The 19,397-nt window shown below is 34.4% G+C and overlaps 3 protein-coding genes and 1 long non-coding RNA gene across 9 annotated transcripts in view; 3 read left to right on the top strand and 1 right to left on the bottom strand.

The window, feature by feature from the left end:
- LOC137488592 (rho-associated protein kinase 2-like) overlaps positions 1–3,193 on the top strand; it is a 57,005-nt gene extending 53,812 nt beyond the window's left edge. The window contains exons 7-8 of the mRNA XM_087298435.1: positions 1,278–1,325; positions 1,458–3,193. Of these exons, the coding sequence (XP_087154561.1) occupies positions 1,278–1,322 (45 nt within the window). The 3' untranslated portion in view covers positions 1,323–1,325; positions 1,458–3,193. The remainder of the gene's footprint in view (positions 1–1,277; positions 1,326–1,457) is intronic.
- Positions 483–12,677, bottom strand: drc1 (dynein regulatory complex subunit 1 homolog (Chlamydomonas)). Of its 2 annotated transcripts, XR_015517395.1 has the most exons (17): positions 12,450–12,677; positions 12,231–12,318; positions 11,410–11,522; positions 9,170–9,353; positions 8,549–8,686; positions 8,312–8,398; positions 8,115–8,237; positions 7,896–8,035; positions 5,983–6,117; positions 5,590–5,908; positions 3,736–3,825; positions 2,685–2,771; positions 2,496–2,605; positions 2,258–2,410; positions 2,083–2,185; positions 1,220–1,989; positions 483–744 (listed from the first exon to the last, which is right to left on the bottom strand). XR_015517395.1 is itself a non-coding variant. In NM_001127468.1 (16 exons), exons 1-16 carry the CDS (start codon positions 12,581–12,583, stop codon positions 1,981–1,983), a joined length of 2,013 nt encoding a protein of 670 aa, NP_001120940.1. In that variant the 5' UTR covers positions 12,584–12,663; the 3' UTR covers positions 1,683–1,980. The 2 variants fall into 2 exon arrangements, 1 of the variants encoding a protein (NP_001120940.1); NM_001127468.1 differs by lacking the exon at positions 483–744 and having other exon boundaries at positions 1,683–1,989; positions 12,450–12,663.
- paplnb (papilin b, proteoglycan-like sulfated glycoprotein) overlaps positions 9,222–19,397 on the top strand; it is a 23,492-nt gene continuing 13,316 nt past the window's right edge. For 3 of the 5 annotated variants that reach the window (XM_087296834.1, XM_087296830.1, XM_087296833.1), the window contains exon 1: positions 9,222–9,394. The gene's annotated coding sequence lies outside the window, so the exon portion shown is untranslated. Of the gene's footprint in view, positions 9,395–12,219; positions 12,412–19,397 lie in introns of those variants that run through there. The other 2 variants (XM_087296831.1, XM_087296835.1) reach the window with 2 other exon arrangements.
- On the top strand, positions 16,272–17,773 carry LOC147832258 (uncharacterized). Its single transcript, XR_015518623.1, has one exon. It is a non-coding gene; the product is annotated as an uncharacterized LOC147832258 (long non-coding RNA).

The raw sequence follows: 19,397 nt of genomic DNA, 5'->3' as shown, positions 1-19,397 counted from the left end.
AAACTCTTGCAGAGATTAAATTGATAGGGGCACATTTAAAAAAAAATGGACCTTCGATTTTATGGCACTTACACATTGTTCAACTTTTTATGCTCGTACTTTTTATATTATTTCAAGGGTAATGTTTCCAGTGAAAAACATATTTGTTTGGTCAAACACTGCTAATAGGAATAAAGTAGAAATAGCCGTCACACAAGGATTGATAATGCATACAGCACCTCAAAGAACTTATTTGCCCCTGACGCCAATTAATGTTGAAATGTCACCCTCTAGGGATGAATAGTGGACACAGCAAGATTTAGCCCCTGATTAAACCGAAATTATTAGATAGAACTAGGACAAGAAGACTTTCGTTAGCAACTAACTCTTGCTTTCTTTTTTAATCTGCATTACCCCATAGGAAAAGACGACTGAAAAGTATAGTCTTTAAACAGCACCTTGGACTGATCACTTAAAATAAAATTAATAAAACAATAAAAAAAAATGATATCAAACACTTTTAATCATCTAACAGTCTTTATCTTAAAACGATTTCAACAAGCTCAAAAAGAAAACAAACAGTCTGATGGGAGTGCCTTGCTTTTCAAAATTTTATATAAATATTTCCACATTTTACGTGTTAAAAAACTTTAAAGTTATCGTTCACACAAAATGTCCACTTTCAGTTAATGGAGTTTTCTTCTTCTGTTGTATACAAAAAGATGTTGAAAACTGGTAACCATTGTCTAACATCGTATTCTTTTCCTAGTATGTACAGTGCTCAGCACATACGAGCACACTCCCCCATATTCTATAGGATGCTTTACAATATTATATTTGTGCATATACATTAGTTTATTCAGTACTGAAGCCAAATCTGGAGCTTGTCTAACAAAATACCAAACAATAATGGTTCAAAAATGATTAGCCCAAATTTATATTCTAGGGAAAAATATTAAACAAAAATGTTAAAAAAATGCAAAAATCAAGAGAAGCAAACAAAAAAAAACTGTTTAAATGCAATTTTTTTTTGTTGCAACATTTAGCATGAATTAAATGGTATTATCTTTCCATTTTGAAGCATGTTCTGTGACTATATTATTATTTTAATAAATATATCTATTTAATATATATCTTTTGTTCAAATAGACAAAAATAATACCCAATAAAATAATATTCACTGAGAAATGGAGAAAAATATTCATTTTCAAAATGGGGTGTACTCATTTAAGCTGAGCACTGTATGTCAGTGGGAACAGACCAGCATTTTTCAAAATATTTTCTTTTGTTTTTAACAGAAAGAAGAAATTAACAAAGATTTGAAACAACTTCAAAGTGAGTAAATGGCTAGTAATTTTCCATTTTTTTTTCCATTCAATTGCTTATTTGAAATGATTTTTTGCTCTAAGGGCTTACTCTCTGAAATATATCATGCACATGCAGGACTTCAGTTTTTATATTCAGATTTCTCCCTCTAGAGTGCAAGCTTGGAAAAGTTAAAAAGTGGAAACCCCAGTACAAGCCTAACTGCAGTGTTGAGAATACAATTTCACTCATATGGATTACAGCTCCGTCTTTATGCTGATTACTATATAAAGCAATTTTCAAAGTGTGAGATATTAAAGAGCTTCTGTGCTCATGTCTGTTTTTAATTCAATGTAATTTCTGAATGATTTCAATTATAGTTTAAAGAATAGCAAAAGTGATTGTGCATGCTTTTATTTTTGAAGAAATGTCCCCATCTAGTTGTGAAAAGTGAAATCTGTAGTGCAGAGAATTTTCACTTGATAAAAAGGCTATATATGCACCTAACATGCTTTTAAATGAATATTTTCTGATTCTCTTGTTGAAGCTGGTTTGTTTTTTCATTATAATTACCTTAAGCTTCACATTTTTAATCGTCCAAAAAAAATGTACCCTACATTTTACTTAGTCTATATTTCTAGAGTACATCACATGGGAACCGTCTCATTTTAGTGGTCTGTAACTCCAGCTCAGGATTCACTGGGCCTGTCAAGAGAAATCAGGTTGGTTTAATTAAAAATGAATTAAACTGAACAGCCAAACTGAACCTTAACATAACGTAATGCGTTCAGTCATCACCTTGGAGGTCGTGTAAAGATGCAGCAGCTGTCTAAGCTCAGAATTCTGCTGTTGTATGTTCTGTGTTTCCATCAGAAGCTCGGTCCTTTCAGTCAGTACAGCACTGAGGAGAAAGCATCATTGAGAAACAGTTTACCTTATTTTCTATTGATTAAGTCCAACTCAGTTGACTTACTGGTATTTGTTGAGAGCTGTATCTAGAGCGTCCCATAGCTTGAGTTTGGACTCAGGCATGACATTAGCAATGCTTTCCCAATACACTGCATCCTCAGAATCATCTCTCATATCCAACCCCAAAATACTGCTTTTATGCGAAGCCTGAACATCTCTGGACACAAAATAACATGATATATATTTTAGGGAATATGCATGAGAGTTGAAATATCGAAGTTTGAACTTGCAGTTGCACTGACTGTCTGCAGAACTGGGCTGTAAAATCTTTGAGAGCCGCCAGCAGGTCTTCAGTGTGGATGAGGTTAGACAGCTCTTCTGCTGACTCTCCCTGCCCATTGGCTGTCTCATCCTAAACAAAGACAAAGGAGAAATGTTCATTCATTTCCTGTGGCTCTGTGAGAGTTCAGCTGATGGGAGAATAGATTTACCTTCGTATATTTACTCTCATGTTGTCTGTAGTTCATGAAGAACTCTGCCATTTTATACACATCCTTCTCACTCTCAATTCCGATTGCCTGTATGCATTAAAAGAAGAAATCAACGTGGATTTTGATAATGCTGGTTATGATTATGTAAAAATATAACAACACTCATTGGCCAGTGTATTAAGTACACCATTCTTGAACCCACTTTTGCCTTAATGACATTGATCCAGTAAAAAGCTGGAAATGTTCTTTCGAAATTTTAAACAATTTCTCAACCGCATCACAACGGTACTATTTTGCAGTTTGTGTTGGCCATTTGAGTCTAGTGAACCCATTGTCATGTTTTGGAAACCAGTTTGAGATGTTTTGTGACATGGATTGTTATGCTGGAAGTAGTCATCACTTTACTGTGGTCATGAAGGGGTGTACATAAACAGCAACAATATATCAGATTTAACTAGTTTGGCCATTCTCCTGTAACTCCTGGAATCAATAAAGCATTTTCAACCACATTACTGCCTCTCAGTGAATATTTATTTATTTATTTTCAGATCATTCTGTATAAACACTACACTCAAAAAAGATATTGGCTACTTGTTCAAACTACTTATTCAAAATGAGCTGAAACAACTCACTTGAGGTTTTTCAATAACATACTTACATTTGTAAAAACAATCAAATTAACTTAGTCTAGTGGTGTTGGGACAACAAGAAGGTTTTGTGTGGAACCCAGAATTTTTTACAGTGTAGAGATTATTGTGCATGAAAATCCTAATAGATTTATTCCAGCAAATCTGGCACCAACAACCATACCACTTTTAAAGTCACTTAAAATGACCTTTCTTCTCCATTCAAAGTGAGTTTGAGCTGTCTTGACCCTGACTACATGCATAAATGTTTTGAGTTAAGACTGAATGATTAAAAAATATACATTAATGATCATTGCATTGTTTAATCTAATAAAGTGCCAGATGAGTTAATACAATTCATAGTTATTGAGGATATGGTGGTGAGGTTCCCTACTGATGAGCAATATTTGCCTTATTATACTTACAGAGAAAATGGCATCTAGCTTTATGAGGGACTGTTCATTCTTCTCCAGAGGAGACAACAGCATCAGCAGTTTACTTTCAACAAGAAACCCCTGACAAAAGAGAAATGAAGAAGATATTGTATTAGTCTGTATATGAAGATGTGATGATGGATTATATTTTTATGCCATGGTGATTTATGGATTACTGTCACCAACCTTTTTGTATTTCCAAATATTTTCAAAAACTTGATCACTTTAAAGGAAAGATTATAATCTATTTATAAAGCCTCGATAATTTAATTAAACTTTCCTGAATTTGAAGAAGTGTAGAAGTTAGTAAAATGGTTAACAATCTTCTCTATTTCAACACTGCTAGTAAGTACATTCACATGGACACCAATAATCTGATTTTAGTTCAATTAAGACAATACTCAGATTAAGAGTCGACCATGTAAAGAGATTTTTTATATTAATTTAATTCGATTAAGGTCATAATCGAACTAAACAGAAATCGAATTAAGTCAAGTGCAGTATGCCGATTTTAGACACATTATTGAAGAGCAGTACAGACATGTAAACACCGCAATCAAACTACCGGCATGTAGGATTTTTAAAGCATTTTGCAACAGGATAGACACATAGACACTCAACCGTTAATGACTGTTCCACCAGTGTGTAGCATCCACCTAAATGACGCGAGGGCAGCCATATTCTGCTAGACCGCACGCCTGCTGATTGGTGAAGAGAAGACAGAGCAATGAAGCCAATTATGATATGGGGATGGTTAGGAGGCCATGATGGACAGAGGCCAGTGGCCAGGATGTTAGGGTTAAACCCCTACTCTTTTTAGAAGGACATCCTGGGTTTTTAAATGACCCCAGAGAGTCAGGACCTTGGTTTACGTGTCATCCGAAAGACAACGCTCAGTATAGAGCGGTATAGAGCCCCCTTCACTATACTGGGGCCTTAGGACCCACACAGACCACAGGTTGAGTGCCCCCTGCTGGCATAACACTACTTCCGTCTGCAACCTAGCTTTCCCATGTAGTCTCCCATCCAGGTACTGACCAAGGGCCACCCTGCTTAGCTTCAGTGGATGACCATGTGAGAGTTGCTGACTAATAATTTCATAAGTGATGTCCATGTCAGTGTTCCATACTAGACTACTAACTTACTACATTTTTTTATAATTATTTTTTAGGGGTTTTCACCTTTATTGTATAGGACAGTAGAGAGTATTGACAAGATAGCATGAGTAGTAAAGAGAGGAAAAGGATCGACATAGGACCGCGAGGCGGGAATCGAACTCGGGTCGCCATGAGCACCAGAGTGCATATGTCGACGCACTAAGCACTACACCACTGGCACTGACAGTAACTTGCTACATTTTAATTGGCTGTTCACACTTATATGTTTATGGTGGGAAAATACAAGGGAATTTGTTTTAATGGTTTTCCAAAAGAATTTAATAAATGTCTTCATTTACCCTGATGTTGTTCCCAACTATCAGAAATTTGTTCACAAATTAAGATTTATTCAATTAATTGTGAGAGATTTCTGTTCCTTCGTTGAAAGTCTTTTCACCCACTTAAAAAAATTCTAAAAAAAAAAGATTTTAAAATAAATCTATGCTAATTGAGTAGTTTAAGTCTTTAAGCTAAGAATTTATGTACTGTATGTTGAACAGTTTTAATATCTATGAAAGTAAAAAAGGTCCAACAAAAAAATACAAAATGTCTCCATTTATGGTCCACAAAAGCATAAATTTAATTTGAAATGACATGATGAAATGACATGGTACGTAATACCTAATGCCTAAAGATACAGCATTAAATACAGAAAGAAAGAGAGAAAGAATCCACCCTAAACACTCACCATTTCATCACACAGCAGCTCTAATATGCTCTTCACTGTTCTTTTGTTGAGTCCAGCTGCAGTGTCCTCATCTAAACCCCCTCCTGGTTCTCCTTTCAGTGTGTCTGCAGCAGCTTGTGTGGCCGTCCTGAAAGTCTTCTGCTGGACTGCTCCGGATCTCTCCATGAAGGGGAGTGGCGGAGAAGCCCACTCCAGACCCAACTGCTGTTCATGAATGACCCTGTCTGTCTCCAGTGCTCTGTGTGTCAGAGCCTTTGCCTCGTCTTCACACATCAGCCATAACTTCTCAAGCCGCTCCGCATCCAGCGCTGCAAAGTGTCTGTTCACAAAACACACAAGCACATGGTTTGTCTGAATGCGTTTCTAGGTCATGATGTGAATTACTGCACTCACCTTGCTTTCTTCTGTATGTCTTTGTACTGTTGACTGATGCGCGTATAGTCATTGCTCAGAGACTGGTTTCCTGCTTTCGACTGCTTCTCTTGTTTGGTCAATTTAGACTTCAAGTTGTTCAAAACATCTTGCATTCTGAAAATAATTTCACATCAGTTTGGCAGATATATTTAACTCAAGTTTGTGATTAACATATCCAAATATTTATACTCTACAAATTCATTTTTTAAGTCAACAAAAAATCTGTGGTAACAAATTAAACTAGTTTTATTCTTTACTTATGCCCAAAGGGAAAGTCACAGCACAGCTCTCCATACTATAAGATAAATAAATAAATATAAGATAAATAAACGTATAAAAAAAGAGAGTAATATTAATAAAATTACATTCATACTGCACACATTGGTTTCAAACAACGAGTAGACACTAGTCCATATCTACAGTATTAATGCTATTACAATTCAGCATAGTTCATCTAGTATGACTTTAACTTTTGGTTAATCTGATCACTGTTGGTAAAAATGACTTCCTGTATCGTTCCCTGTTACACCGGGGCTGAACTAATCTGAGCTAAAAGAGCTTGTACACGCTTGGACTGTATCAAAAAGGGGATGACTATCGTGGTTCATCATACTGACAAGTCTGTTCATCATTAGATCATGTGCAATTTTTTTCTAAAGTGGGTAGTAGGGTTGTCGAGATACCATAAATTTATGTTCTTATACTATACCAGCTGAAGTATTGTGATACCATGTAGTATTGCAATACTGTAAATCATTTTTCAAATCCATGAAAAAAAACGTCAGAAATTCTATATTTTATTCATTATAATAGGCCTACTTGAATTTAATTAATAATTCCCTTATTATTGAAAAAAGTATTTGCACGTCACTTCACCTAAAATGTATTCTTTTTTTTTATTTAGTGGATAACTGACCAAATACATTATAATAATTCGTTACAAAAACAGCATTTTCCCAACCAAATTAGGCATTATGAAGTGGTCAAATATTGTTTCAATGTTTTCTATCAGGTGAGATTCCAAAGTAATTCAAAATTTCACTTTGTGAGTCATTCTTTTTAAGAGATTGTCGCAGTTGTTGCAGCTACTAAATCATATTGACAAGAGCAGAAATGAACTGATTCAGATTCAAACTGAAGCATCAGAAAACGTGCAATAGGCTACCATAAGAGGTGCAAATTCTACACAGTTTTGCAACCTTAAAGGGCTCCATAGACTATTCAGATAAAATGATCTATTGTTGCACAATCGTGTGAGCATTCAGTGACTTTTCCACATGCAACATTATGTATTGTAGATAGACCGTTAATGACGAGACTACGGTTTACAAACTACAGTGGCACTGTCAGAATTTTGGAGCCATAGTATCACGATACTACCATAGAACCGGTAAACTGTGCAACCCTAGCGGGTAGTACACCCGCCACAACAGAACCTTCCCTTTTTATAAGCTTATCTGATTTGCTTTTCTCCTTCTCCAACAGTCCCTCCTTAAATTAGCCATGACATCCATCCATCCATCCATTCATAATAAAAGCATAGTATCTTAGCATCTTAAATATTCTCTTGAATATTCACTACCGTTCAAATGTTTTAGGCCCTTAACCTTTTCAATGTTTTAATGGATTCTTTTATATATTCAGCCAAAGTTGGACTTATTTAAATGAAAATACAATAAAATATTTTTTTGTGAAATATTAATCAAGTAAGTACAGTCTTCAGTACAGGGTGCTTTTAAAATAATTCTAAAATGCTGGTTTGGTACTTTTGTAATTTATAATAAATAATACATAATTTTTTTGCTAATACAATTATCCATTTCAGATTCTGGCCTCAGATTTCTGAACGGCAGCGTGCTAAAACTAATTTGTTTAACTCCTAAAACACATACCTAATAATTTTCCTCTTCAGCTGGGATTTAATGATGGCGTTCTCTTCCTCTTTTTTCTTTAGCACCTCATATTTGTAATCAAGTTTCTCCTCGTTCATATGACAGTTGAACTTCGTCTGTTGCACTTTCATCCTTAATTTCTGCACACACAAATAAACATACATTTACCAAAGTTTCATGTCAACAGTATATCCACTTATTTCCATATCAGAGATTTACCTGTACTTCTGTGTCCATTCTGATTTTGTCTATGTTGTATTCTTCAGCGGTCTGAACTCTTAGCTTCTGCAGCAAGTCTGCATACTCCTCCATTACACTTAAACTCTGCATCATATTCTTCAGCTGCAGAGAATATGCATCCAGTTTCAGTCAAAGGTATTCACATTAAATCTTAAATGTGTTTTTATGTGCAGCACCTCTTTCTCATTACGATCCTTCCTCTCATGCTCCCATTTCTTTTTGTGTTTGGTTAACAGCGTTCTTCTCTCCTCATCTAATGAGTTCTTTAATTTACACAGAAAATAGCATTCATAGTTACGCAATTTTGTATGCTGAATTAGCTAATTCCATATTAAATTTAATCTACCAGAAAAAATAATATGAAAAGTGCAGTAAAGGTTGTGTCCTCCATCCTGCAGAGGGCAGTACTACACCTCAATCTGATGCAGGTCTTCTCGATATGACTTTTTCAGAGTTGAGATCTGTTCTTCCATCCTCTCCACAAGAAGGTCTATGTCTTTAGCCTGTCTTTTTAGGTCCTTCACATAGCGATCATCGCTTGCCTTCAGCTCCTATAAACAAAATCGGAATTCATTCATTCGTTTTCCTTCGGCTTAGTGTCTATTTAAGAGGTTACCACAGCGGAATGAACTGCCAAATATTTTGGCATATGTTTTACACAGCCGATGCTCTTGCAGCCGCAACCAAGTACTGGGAAACACCCACACGCTCTCTCATTTTAACACACACTCATACACTACGACCAATTTTGTCCATCCCATTTACCCCTAGTGCATGTCTTTGGACTGTGGGGAGAACCAGAGCACCTGGAGGAAACCCACGCGAACATGGAGAGAACATGCAAACTCCACACAGAAACGCCAACTGGCCCAGCCAGGACTCGAACCAGCGACCTGCTTGATGTAAGGCGACAGTGCTAACCACTGAGCCACCGTGCCACCCATAATCAGAATGATTTATTGATTTAAAGTTTGTATGTTTATAAGCATTTGGGGGGAATTGGTGTGTGTGTGTGTGTGTGTGTGTGTGTTCACCTGCTGGAGCTCACTGATCAGTTTATTCTTGTCTGCTATAATCTGTTCACAGAGCTGTTGCTGGCTGCTCAGAGCATCTCTCAGATCTAGTGGAGTCTGCTTCATTTTAGCATCCGTCCATTTGCGATTGATCTCCTCAAACTTCTCCTGACTGGATTTGGCCTCGTTCTCCAGCTTTTCTCTCCTAAGTGACATGTTTTTAGAGAGAGCATACTTTTAACACAGGTACAGTTTCAAATGCTTCATCATTTCAGTGATACTGCTTATAAAACTTAAAGGTGTGTTCACACTTTAGACAATAATCAAACAGCACTATTATCAGGAGGGGAAAAAAGTCACTGTAAAAAAAATCGGTAAAATGTACAGACAAAAACAGCAGCTGTGGTCAATAGTATCTGGATGCAGCCTTTATGATGCAAGCTGAGATTGCATCACTCAGCGATGCAATGTCAGAGACAATGAACTTAATAGAGCCAGTGATGTCACTGTGACGGGTAGGGTTAGGGGTGGGGTTAGGTTAGCACATTAAAAAGCATTGGATGCAGCTCAGATTGCACTGCACCAGGTCTGCATCCAGAACCCTCTCGCTGTGGTTGCCAGAACTTTTTTTTTTTTTTTTTGTAAGTTTATTAACAGTGCTTGAACAGTAACAGAAAGGCATTAATACTTTTTAGAATTACACAAAAGGCTGAGATAACAATCAAATTGCATACATTCACAATCTTTTCATCTTCGTTAATAATACGACACATATAAATAAAATAACAAAAGTTAACAAAAAATAAATGTTAAAGAACCTTAAGTAGCAGGAAAGTTAATGTTCTCAAAATATGAAACCAAAATCATCTAATGATCAATATAAACATATTGCTTTTTGGCTTCTCATCTATCTTAATGTCTTCAAATACCTCACAAATCTTCTTTAAACACCACTAGCCTTGGGGGAGTTTTAAAACATTTACATTTATGAATATAGAATTTTAATAATAACATCAAATTATTCATTATTTAAGATTTCTTTTTATCCTTAAGTATTAGACCAAACTTAATAATTTCCAATGAGAAGACAAGTCTTATAGATATTTTCTGTTGTGTCCAAACTAATACTTCATCCCAAAATCTTTGTACCTCATTACATTGGAAAAACAAGTGTTCCGTTGTTTCTATAAATAAATTACAAAACTGGCATGCATTTGAGTCATCAATATTGAATTTTAACCTTAGAAATTCTTTTGCAGGATAATTGGGATTCATAATTTTAAAGTGCAGTTCTGTGGTTGCCAGAACTACAATTAAAAATGCGGTAGAAACCATTAAAGAATTCTAGATTTGACAGTAAACTACTGTATTTCATTCATTTACAGTTTTATACACCCTTGTCTTGAAGTACTAACACTACATGTCATAACTTTGTTACACAGACAAAAACACAACCACAAGCAGGTGATAATGAAAAAAAGTTAAAAAAAAAATTAAAAAGATAAAAACAAAAAGTTGTGTAATGAACCAGTACTTATCACGAACAACTTTTCCCACAAGCAGAAAAGCAGAAGGTCCTCATTGTCATTCAAACAACTACTAAACTCCATCATGGTAACACACATACAATTACATTAAAGCAATAAACATTTTTATCAACATCAGATGTAACATTAAACTCTAATGAACATAAATGACAAGAAACAAAATCCTAAAATGAACCATAGTATTGTCAACAAAAAGGCATAAAAAAGTTCATTTACAGTTATTAAATGTATATATTAAGGAAAGGTACTGTTAACCAGGTTATGGATTTTAATGTAACATTTTAATTTTTTTTTTTTTACAGTTTATGCTTGAGCATTCTGTCTAGTGTTATCATGTCTTAGTTTTGGTTTGTTTGGATATCTTTGGTCCATGTTGCTTTAATATTTTAGACAGTTAGTACCAGAGTTCATTTAGAGTTCTTTTTAGAGTTCATTTAGTTCATTTTCATTTTTTCCTTCCCATTTTTGGGAAGTTTCTTTCTAGTTTTGTTAATTTTTACATGAACCACACTAACAGAGCAGTCACACCGGGGTTTGTTTTAATCAAACCTAAACTCCCAGGAATAAGTCTGTAAATGCTGTAATCTGAACTGGACTGACACCCCTGAAAAACTGGTCTCTCTATGTTTAAACTTAATAATGAATGCAACATAAGTGCAAGACATCTAAATCGAACTATAAGTGCGAACACATAGGGGCTGCATCAGTGTGTACCTCAGTCGATGTCCCTCCTCTAGCTCTGTTCTCCTGTCAGACTCTCTTGCATCTGCAGCTACTTGAATGTTGGTCACCAACTCTAGTCCATCACTTTTTAATTTGGCCATGCGCTGCACAATGACGAGAGCATAATGTCATGAAAACCAGATTTACTTCTCACGTGAATAATATTCAGTATATTATTTATTTTAAAACATTATTTGCTTATTGATTTTTCTTAATTATCATTGTTATAGGGGGGTTATAATGCCAGAGTTCCGAAGAAGAAAATATTCTCATACTGTATATAGATTATTTTCATCAGGCAAAATATTTAAGAGACATTACAATATCTTGTTTTTGAAATAAGTCTCTTCTGCTCGCAAAGGCTGAATTTAATTATAATAATTTAAAAAACATAAATCCAGTAATACTTAGGTGTGATTTTATTACAATGATTGAATTTTCAACATCATTTCTCAAGTTTTCTCAATTGTTACATGATCATATAGAGATAAAAAAACATTTCTGATTAGTATAATTAATATTGAAAACCAATGTGCTGCTTTAAATTCGTGAAAACCGTGAAGTATTATTATTCAAATCTACTACTAAAATTGAAGATTTTTTTTTTTTATTATTAAAATAACAATGCACAACATTTTAATTGCATTTTGATAAAAATTTTTGAGTTTGGGTAAATTATATATTATATTATATTATATTATATTATATTATATTATATTATATTATATTATATTATATTATATTATATTATATTAAGTAAATAAAAGCAATATTTGAAATGTTAAAGATCTGTTTAACAGCAGATAACAGACTCTTTCTCTGTGCTCCACTTCCTTTTGACTTTTCCGTGTTTCTTCTTTAACGTCCTCCTTTCCCAGGTCATCTTCACCAAGCCTTTGTCTGCAAAAATATAGCGTGTCATTGGACATATAAAATCTAAAAAGATCGAAGACTGACACTTTTATTTCTAACTAACGAAGCAAAACACATGAGGTAATGAACTCGGAGACTAAATGGATGTGTAACGTTACCTGGTTTGGGCTTCTTTTCTCGCTGCTAAACGGAGGCGGCGGGCTAAAATTCTTTCCTCTTTTTTGTCAGACTCAACAGATGGTCTAAGTTCTTCAGCCTCTTCTCCTGCTGCAAAAGCTTCGGTCTGGTGCATTTTTACTTACGTTAAAAAGCGCTAATCTTAGCGGAGAAAAGAAACATCAAGAGGAAAGTGTGAATGGACGAGGAATGTTTACAAAAGCGTTGCTATGATACAAGTGGCCACGTGTTATGACAGCCAAACGCGAAAAAAAGATCAGGGGGAAAGGTTGCATTATATTTATTTAAATATGATTGTAAAGCAAAATGATTAAACCCCCTGAATTATAAGCCCCCTGCTTATTTTTCTCTCAATTTCTTTTTAACGCAGAGAAGATTTTTTCAACACATTTCTAAACATAATAGTTTTAATAACTCATCTCTAATAACGGATTTATTTTATCTTTGCCATGATGACAGTAAATAATATATAAATATAGTTAAAAGGGGCTAATAATTGTTCCCTTAAATTGTTTTTAATTTTTTTTTTATTAAAAGCTGCTTTTATTCGAGCCGAAATAAAACAAATAAGACTTTCTCCAGAAGATTAAATATTATCAGACATACTGTGAAAATTTCCTTGCTCTGTTAACACAACTTGGGAAATATTTAAAAAAGAAACTAATTTTAAAGGTGGTTTAATAATTCTGATTTCAACTGTACTTATATAATTGGTATATTCATATTTATTTGATAATATTATGTAATTATTAATTCAGTATACATTTTTAAATGTACATAAACAAATCTTTTACTACTAAATATTTTCATCAGAAACAAAAAAAAAAAATAAGTTTGAGTTTTCTTGTTATATTTTATTACCTCATGTTAATTTTTCTATTTAAAAAAATAATATAAGGATTAATCTAAGTGAATAAAGAAATATTTTAGTTTTCACTTGTAACTGATCATATTGTAGACCACATATTTTGTGTTATTTAAAATTTATAAATTTGTTTTAAAAACTTTAAATATCTATTAATTTGTTATCACAATGGATTGTGATATCTAAATTTTAAACAAAATAAATGTAATTTTATAATGCTTTTTTTAATGTTTAAAAATTATTTTGTAAAGTATGTGTCAGGCCCGTTGCCAGAATATGTTTGGGTGGTTCAAAAGACCCACCCTCTCCGACAAAGGTCCAGAATTTATACCATATGAGCTCATTTGTCCTATTTTGACTGCTATGCCATCATAAATATTGTAATTAACTCATCGAAGATTATTATTTGCCTAATAACTGGCAATAGGCTACTTGACATTAATAGGCAGTTTTTTATTTAAAACTTTAACAGTTTTTTTTTCTAATGATATACGATGTAATATTTATATTTTAAAAATAATACATATATAAATACGTTTTTTTTTCATGTTTCTTTATCCTAAATCTTTAGGAAATGTTTTTGGTACATGGAAAAAGTATGGTTGTGATGACCACCTGACAAGCTAATCCAGAAAAAAACGTGTTAAAATGTCACTAAAATGCAGTATTTAAATACCTAACTTTATAGTTAAATATAAATGAGGTGAATAACTGCAAAAGGTCTACTTTTTGAGAAAAAAAGAACCCCCCCTTTCATCAGCCTGGCTGCGGGTCGGTGTGTTGATATTATATGATATGCCAAACTACATACATATTTGCCATAGAAGAAAAATGAGAACAAACAAAAATAATTGCATAGTCATAACTCAAGGAAAAAATACTACATGTCAGCGAGCTCCTGGCAGCAGCAGCTGTTTATATAGCAGAAGAAATGTTTGTGTAAGAAGCTGAAAGTGGCGATAATTTAGGAAAGCTGTCTTTGTGGCTTTTCTTTTTCTTTCACACTCTCTGATGTCTGATATCTTTTGCCATGCATGGCTGGACTGGTTTGTGTCTAGCTTTATTTATGCACCTGACTGTGCCATCAGATTAAAAGACTTTAGGCATCACATCTAATCTGTTGTGACTTCTCTGCATATAGACTAATTTTATTACTCTCCAAATGAGTCTTTTGCACATCAATAACATAAGAAGTCTGTCATAAAGAGTAGATATATGCACTGGGGGCTCTTTTTTCAGTTTTAGCATTCAATATGAGTGGATCCCACACTGTACAGGATTAGCAGTGATGTCCAGGGCTAAAGTACTACTGCTGGCATGATAATTGCATTGGTGATTACAGTGGCTTAATGTTCAGCACTTTTACCTTTAGCTTGACTGACTGTATTAGCTGAAGAGATACAGTGCTGAGTATACCCCATTTTGCAAAATGAATATTTTTATCCATTTTTCAGTGAATATAGGCAATGTATTTTAGTGCATTTAAACTAATCAGATTTATTAAACAGATATATTTATAAAAAAATATATTTTAGTCACTAAACATATTTAGAAATTGAGCTAATACAATTAAAATCAAGCAAAATATCTCAAAAATAAATAAATAAAATAAAATACAACCTACAAAATTTCAACAAATTTTTTATTCTCTGGATTTTTCTCTTTTTGAAATTTGTATTTTATATTTTTCTGGGTGTACTAGTTTTTGGACCATTTTTGTTAGATGATTTTGTTAGATAAGCTCCAGATTTGGCTTAAGTACTTACTAATCTAATGTATATGCACAAACATAATAGCTTCCTATTAATATATTTATATATTTTAAAAATAGATTTGTGAGGGGTGTACTTATATATGCTGAGTACTGTATCAATAAACTTGATACACACAGACTGAAGTTCTCTAATGCATGTGCATCCATGTATGATTTGCCTTTTTAAAGTCTAAGAAAGGGCATTACCATAAAACATAGACAGACAGCATGAATAAACATGCAGAATAGAAATATCGGAACGCCAATAAAACAATTTAGCTATTCAAATAAGCCTAAGGGTCTAGTGAAATCAAAGGCAGTTGATTCATTAACTCATACCTTACAATATTTTTGGTGTAAATTTATATGTCTTTCTAATATGACTAATGCAAACTTTATCCCTGTTGTTAGCATGTTTTTGGACTGCAAATCACGTTTTTGATCCAAGTAATTTTTTGTTTTCTATTTTTTTAAATAGTATGCCCACTGTACACCTATCTGCAGTTATTATTGCATTTAGGTGTTGGATATGTGTAGAAATTTGTGCTGACATTTTTTATTTACCGTATTGCTTAATTTAATTTAGATATATTGGTCCTGCTTTATTTTGATGGTCCGTTTGTTGAATTAAGTAACATTGCATCTACATGCCAAATAATTCTCATTAGATTATAAGTAGACTGTTAGGTTAGGGTCGGGTTTAGGGTTAATGTAAGTTGTCTTGTATTTGCAAAGTTTCTTATAGTCAGTTAAATTTCTGTTGAAGGAGCAGTATCCACAGATATTAAGCAGTTTACTAATAAACAGTTTACTTATACTCAAATGGACCATCAAAATAAAGTGATACTAATTTATTTTTAAATCTAATATTTATAATAATTTAAGCCTTTCAGCTTTTGTCGAGTAAGCTATTTTTTTAAGCAAAGTACACTAAAGTTGGATCTTTGCTTGATGTGAAATTTCTGATGCTAAACCAAAGCCTGTATAGAAAAGAAAACAAACAGGAGAGTAAAGGGAGAAAGAGGATATACGCAAGGAAGGGATTAAACAAACGGGATTGGTTTAAAACGGGCACGATTAGACAGGGAGACACAGCAGAGGATTAGTCTGTGTTTGTCTGCGTTTCTGCATGCGTCTTCCTCTTGTTTCTTTCACGACTTTTATACAGGACTGTAGCGCGGCAGGATGACCCAACAACAGGAGAAGCTGGAGTGTCTGATGAAGAGTATGGAGGTGCTGCTGAGAGAGGTGGAGCAGCTACGTGGACACTGTGGCCATTACAACCTGGAGCTCAGTCGCCACATCACCGAGCTCCGCCTGGAGAACCGGATACTGACCGACAAATACAACGCTCTGGACAAGGAGCTGCAGGAAGCCTGGGAGACCATTGAGGACCTCCAAGACACCAAATATGCTCTGGATGCCAAAGAAAGACAGGCTGAGAAGCTGAGCCGAAAGCTGTGATTAACTGTAGACATGCAGCGACCAAAGGTTTTTAGGGTTTAGCGCCTCAATGCAGCTTGTTGATTCAAGCGTATTCATTTTCATCCTTATATTTAAGAAGCAGACACTCTCCAGCCACTTTATCAAGTACTGTTAACTGGAGATCTCTAATAAGTCAATCGCATGGCAGACAGTCAATGCATTCAAACATGTAGATGAAGTCAAGATGATCTGCTGAAGTTTAAATTGAGTGAAGAAAGGTGATTTAAGTGACAACGATCACTGGTGTTTATAAAAATACTCCAAAAAGGAGAAGATATCAAGTGAGTGGCAGTTCTTTGGGTGAAAGTGGCTTGTTGATGCCAGATATCAGAAAAGAATGGCAAAACTGGTTCATGCTAATGAAAACAATGACAATGTTAACTTAAATAATGACTTGTTACAGCTAAAAAGGAAAAGATATCCAGTGAGTGGCAGTTCTTTGGGTGAAAGGGGTTTGTCAATGTCAGATATCAGAGGAGAATGGCGAAGCTGGTTCACGCTGATAAAAACAACAACAATATTAAATCAAATGATGACTTGTTACAGCCGATAAGAGCATTTATGAACACAAGCTTGGCGAAACCTAAAGCAGACAAGCTACAACAGAAGATAAGCACACTGTTGACTCTCTTTGTGAAAGGACACAATTCACAAAAGCTCACCAAATGTTGACAATAGAAGTCTAGAAAAAATTGTCTGGTCTGGAATGTTTTCATTTTTGCTTCAACATTGGATGGAGGTCAGAATTTGGTGTAAACAACAAAAAAGCATGGTTCTATCCTGTCTTGCATCTGTTCAGGCTCTTCAGGTGCTGGTATTAAATGAGAAGAATATTTTCTTGACCCACTTTTGGCCTCTTAGTACCACTTGAGCATTGTTTAAATTTCATAGTCTACCTGAGTGCTGTGACCAGCCATGTCCATCTCATTGTATTGGATAATGTCATGTCATAAAGCTCAACTGATCTCATATTGGTGTCTTGAACATCCAATGAGTTCACTATTCTTAAGTTGCTTCCACAATCCAGCAAAGCGCTTTTCGGTGTTGCTGGAATGGGTGATATGCATAATGGATTTGTAGTCAACAAATGTCAGTATGGACCAAAAACCTTGTTGAATCTCAAGAATTAAGACACTCCTGGCGTGAAAATAAGCTCAATCTGATTCTGCAATATGTACCAAATAAAGTGGCTGGTGAGTGTATGTCATGTCTATATATCTTTTCTATGTGGAAGTGAAGCAGTCCTGTAGGTAAAGTTGGCACAGTGAGTCTACATTCTCCTTCACAATGACAGGCATTTTGGTTGCTGAAAAGTGAAAGGGACTAAAATAGTACCTTAGAGGACTGAATGTCACACTGAAAGAACTTCCACCCCTATGATTTAATACTATATGTTTAGTGGCACTAGAGGAACAAATGTGGGTAGTGCATTGAAAAGGTCTCTGCAGGATCTTTCACGCATCAAATAAATATGCTTTTATAATCTCTTTCTAAATTATGTTTTTAGGGTGTGGTTCGATTTAGGCTAGGATTACATGGTCAGTGTTTGGAATTGACGACCAGATTTACTTACAGAAGTTCTGAAATGCCCTGTTCACAGTTCAGCTTACAAAAGATGTTTGGACACTGTCTGTATGAATGATAGACTGTAAAGAATATGGACAATGCATCTTCACATCGATCAGCATTAGAAAAATGAAGTCAAAATGGCCGCTGATGATGCCATTTGGAGCCAGAGGTATCACTGTCTAACCATACCCCTGTCTAACCTTAACTCCTGCTGATTAAACTTCATAAAAACTGATTAGTGACTTACAATTATGTCTGGTTTGTTTCCTTAGCTAGTTAGCTAATACTAAATAACTTAGCTTAAAAAGTTCAAGGAAGAACCTTTAAAATACATGAAATCTTTCTGACGCACAAAAGGTCTCAATCAAAGTGAAATAGTCTAACATGACAGAAACCATCCTCATGAATATGGTGGTGGTGTTTGTTATCGATACTGCAGACAGTCACCAGGAGGCGATCAAAATGTTTTGGCTCCCCTTTTCAGTTAACTGGCTACACATGCAAGTGACAATGTCTGGAAAAAAAAATATCAAAATAGATTTGTTTAGGAATTAAGTTATTGCATAATTTCTGAGATGCTCACAGTCTACAAAACTAAATGGGTCAGCTAAAACGTCAGACTTTACCCAGAACCCAGAACATGCTAATTACCGCATGCAGCTCTCTTTTGCATGAGGTGTTTTTACATACAATTTTTCACTGTGGTTTTATTTACACACAAAGGCTTTACAAAAAAAGAGAAAACTGTTTAGAGTCCTAATAATTAACCTTCTGAGCTATAGAAAGCAGGTATCACGTTGTAAATAACCTAAAAAACTTTGTGAATGACAATTTTACAGAGACAGGTCATTGATATCCTTCTGTGGTTTAAAACATATATTGTGACCTACACAAAATATATTCAATCTGTCAAAATAAATGAAATATTTTTCAGAAATTTGAGTTCCACTTTATATTAAGTGACCTTAACTAATATACTTACATTAAAATTAACCATTTTGTTACAAATTGTGTAATAAAGTGTTTTTATATTGTAGTTATGATTGATTAAATGCATGCATGTAATTACATCTTTAATTACACTGTTGACCATCCATTACACCTTAACCCACACTTAAACCTACTCATAAAACCAACTTAACCTTACCCATATCCCACCTCAAGAGCATCAGAAGTGTGCTGCAATACGCTATGAATACATTGTAATTACTTTTTGATGAAATTACATAGTAGTCAAGGCCACTACTAATACAAAGT

Source organism: Danio rerio, chromosome 20 (assembly GCF_052040795.2).
Source record: "Danio rerio strain M-AB ecotype USA chromosome 20, GRCz13ab, whole genome shotgun sequence".
NCBI classification, from domain to species: Eukaryota; Metazoa; Chordata; class Actinopteri; order Cypriniformes; family Danionidae; genus Danio; species Danio rerio.
Note: the sequence above shows the minus strand (reverse complement) of the source record. Positions and strands in the feature narration are given on the sequence as shown.

Bases quoted from the DNA above. Each gene is read 5' to 3' on its own strand.
- drc1 (NM_001127468.1), bottom strand. From the start codon at position 12,583: ATGCACCAGACCGAAGCTTTTGCAGCAGGAGAAGAGGCTGAAGAACTT. The intron at 8,687-9,169 runs GTGAACACACAC...TTTTGTTTATAG, and splicing joins TGATCAGTGAGCTCCAGCAG to GAGCTGAAGGCAAGCGATGA. The intron at 2,606-2,684 runs GTAAATCTATTC...GTCTTTGTTTAG, and splicing joins ATGAGAGTAAATATACGAAG to GATGAGACAGCCAATGGGCA.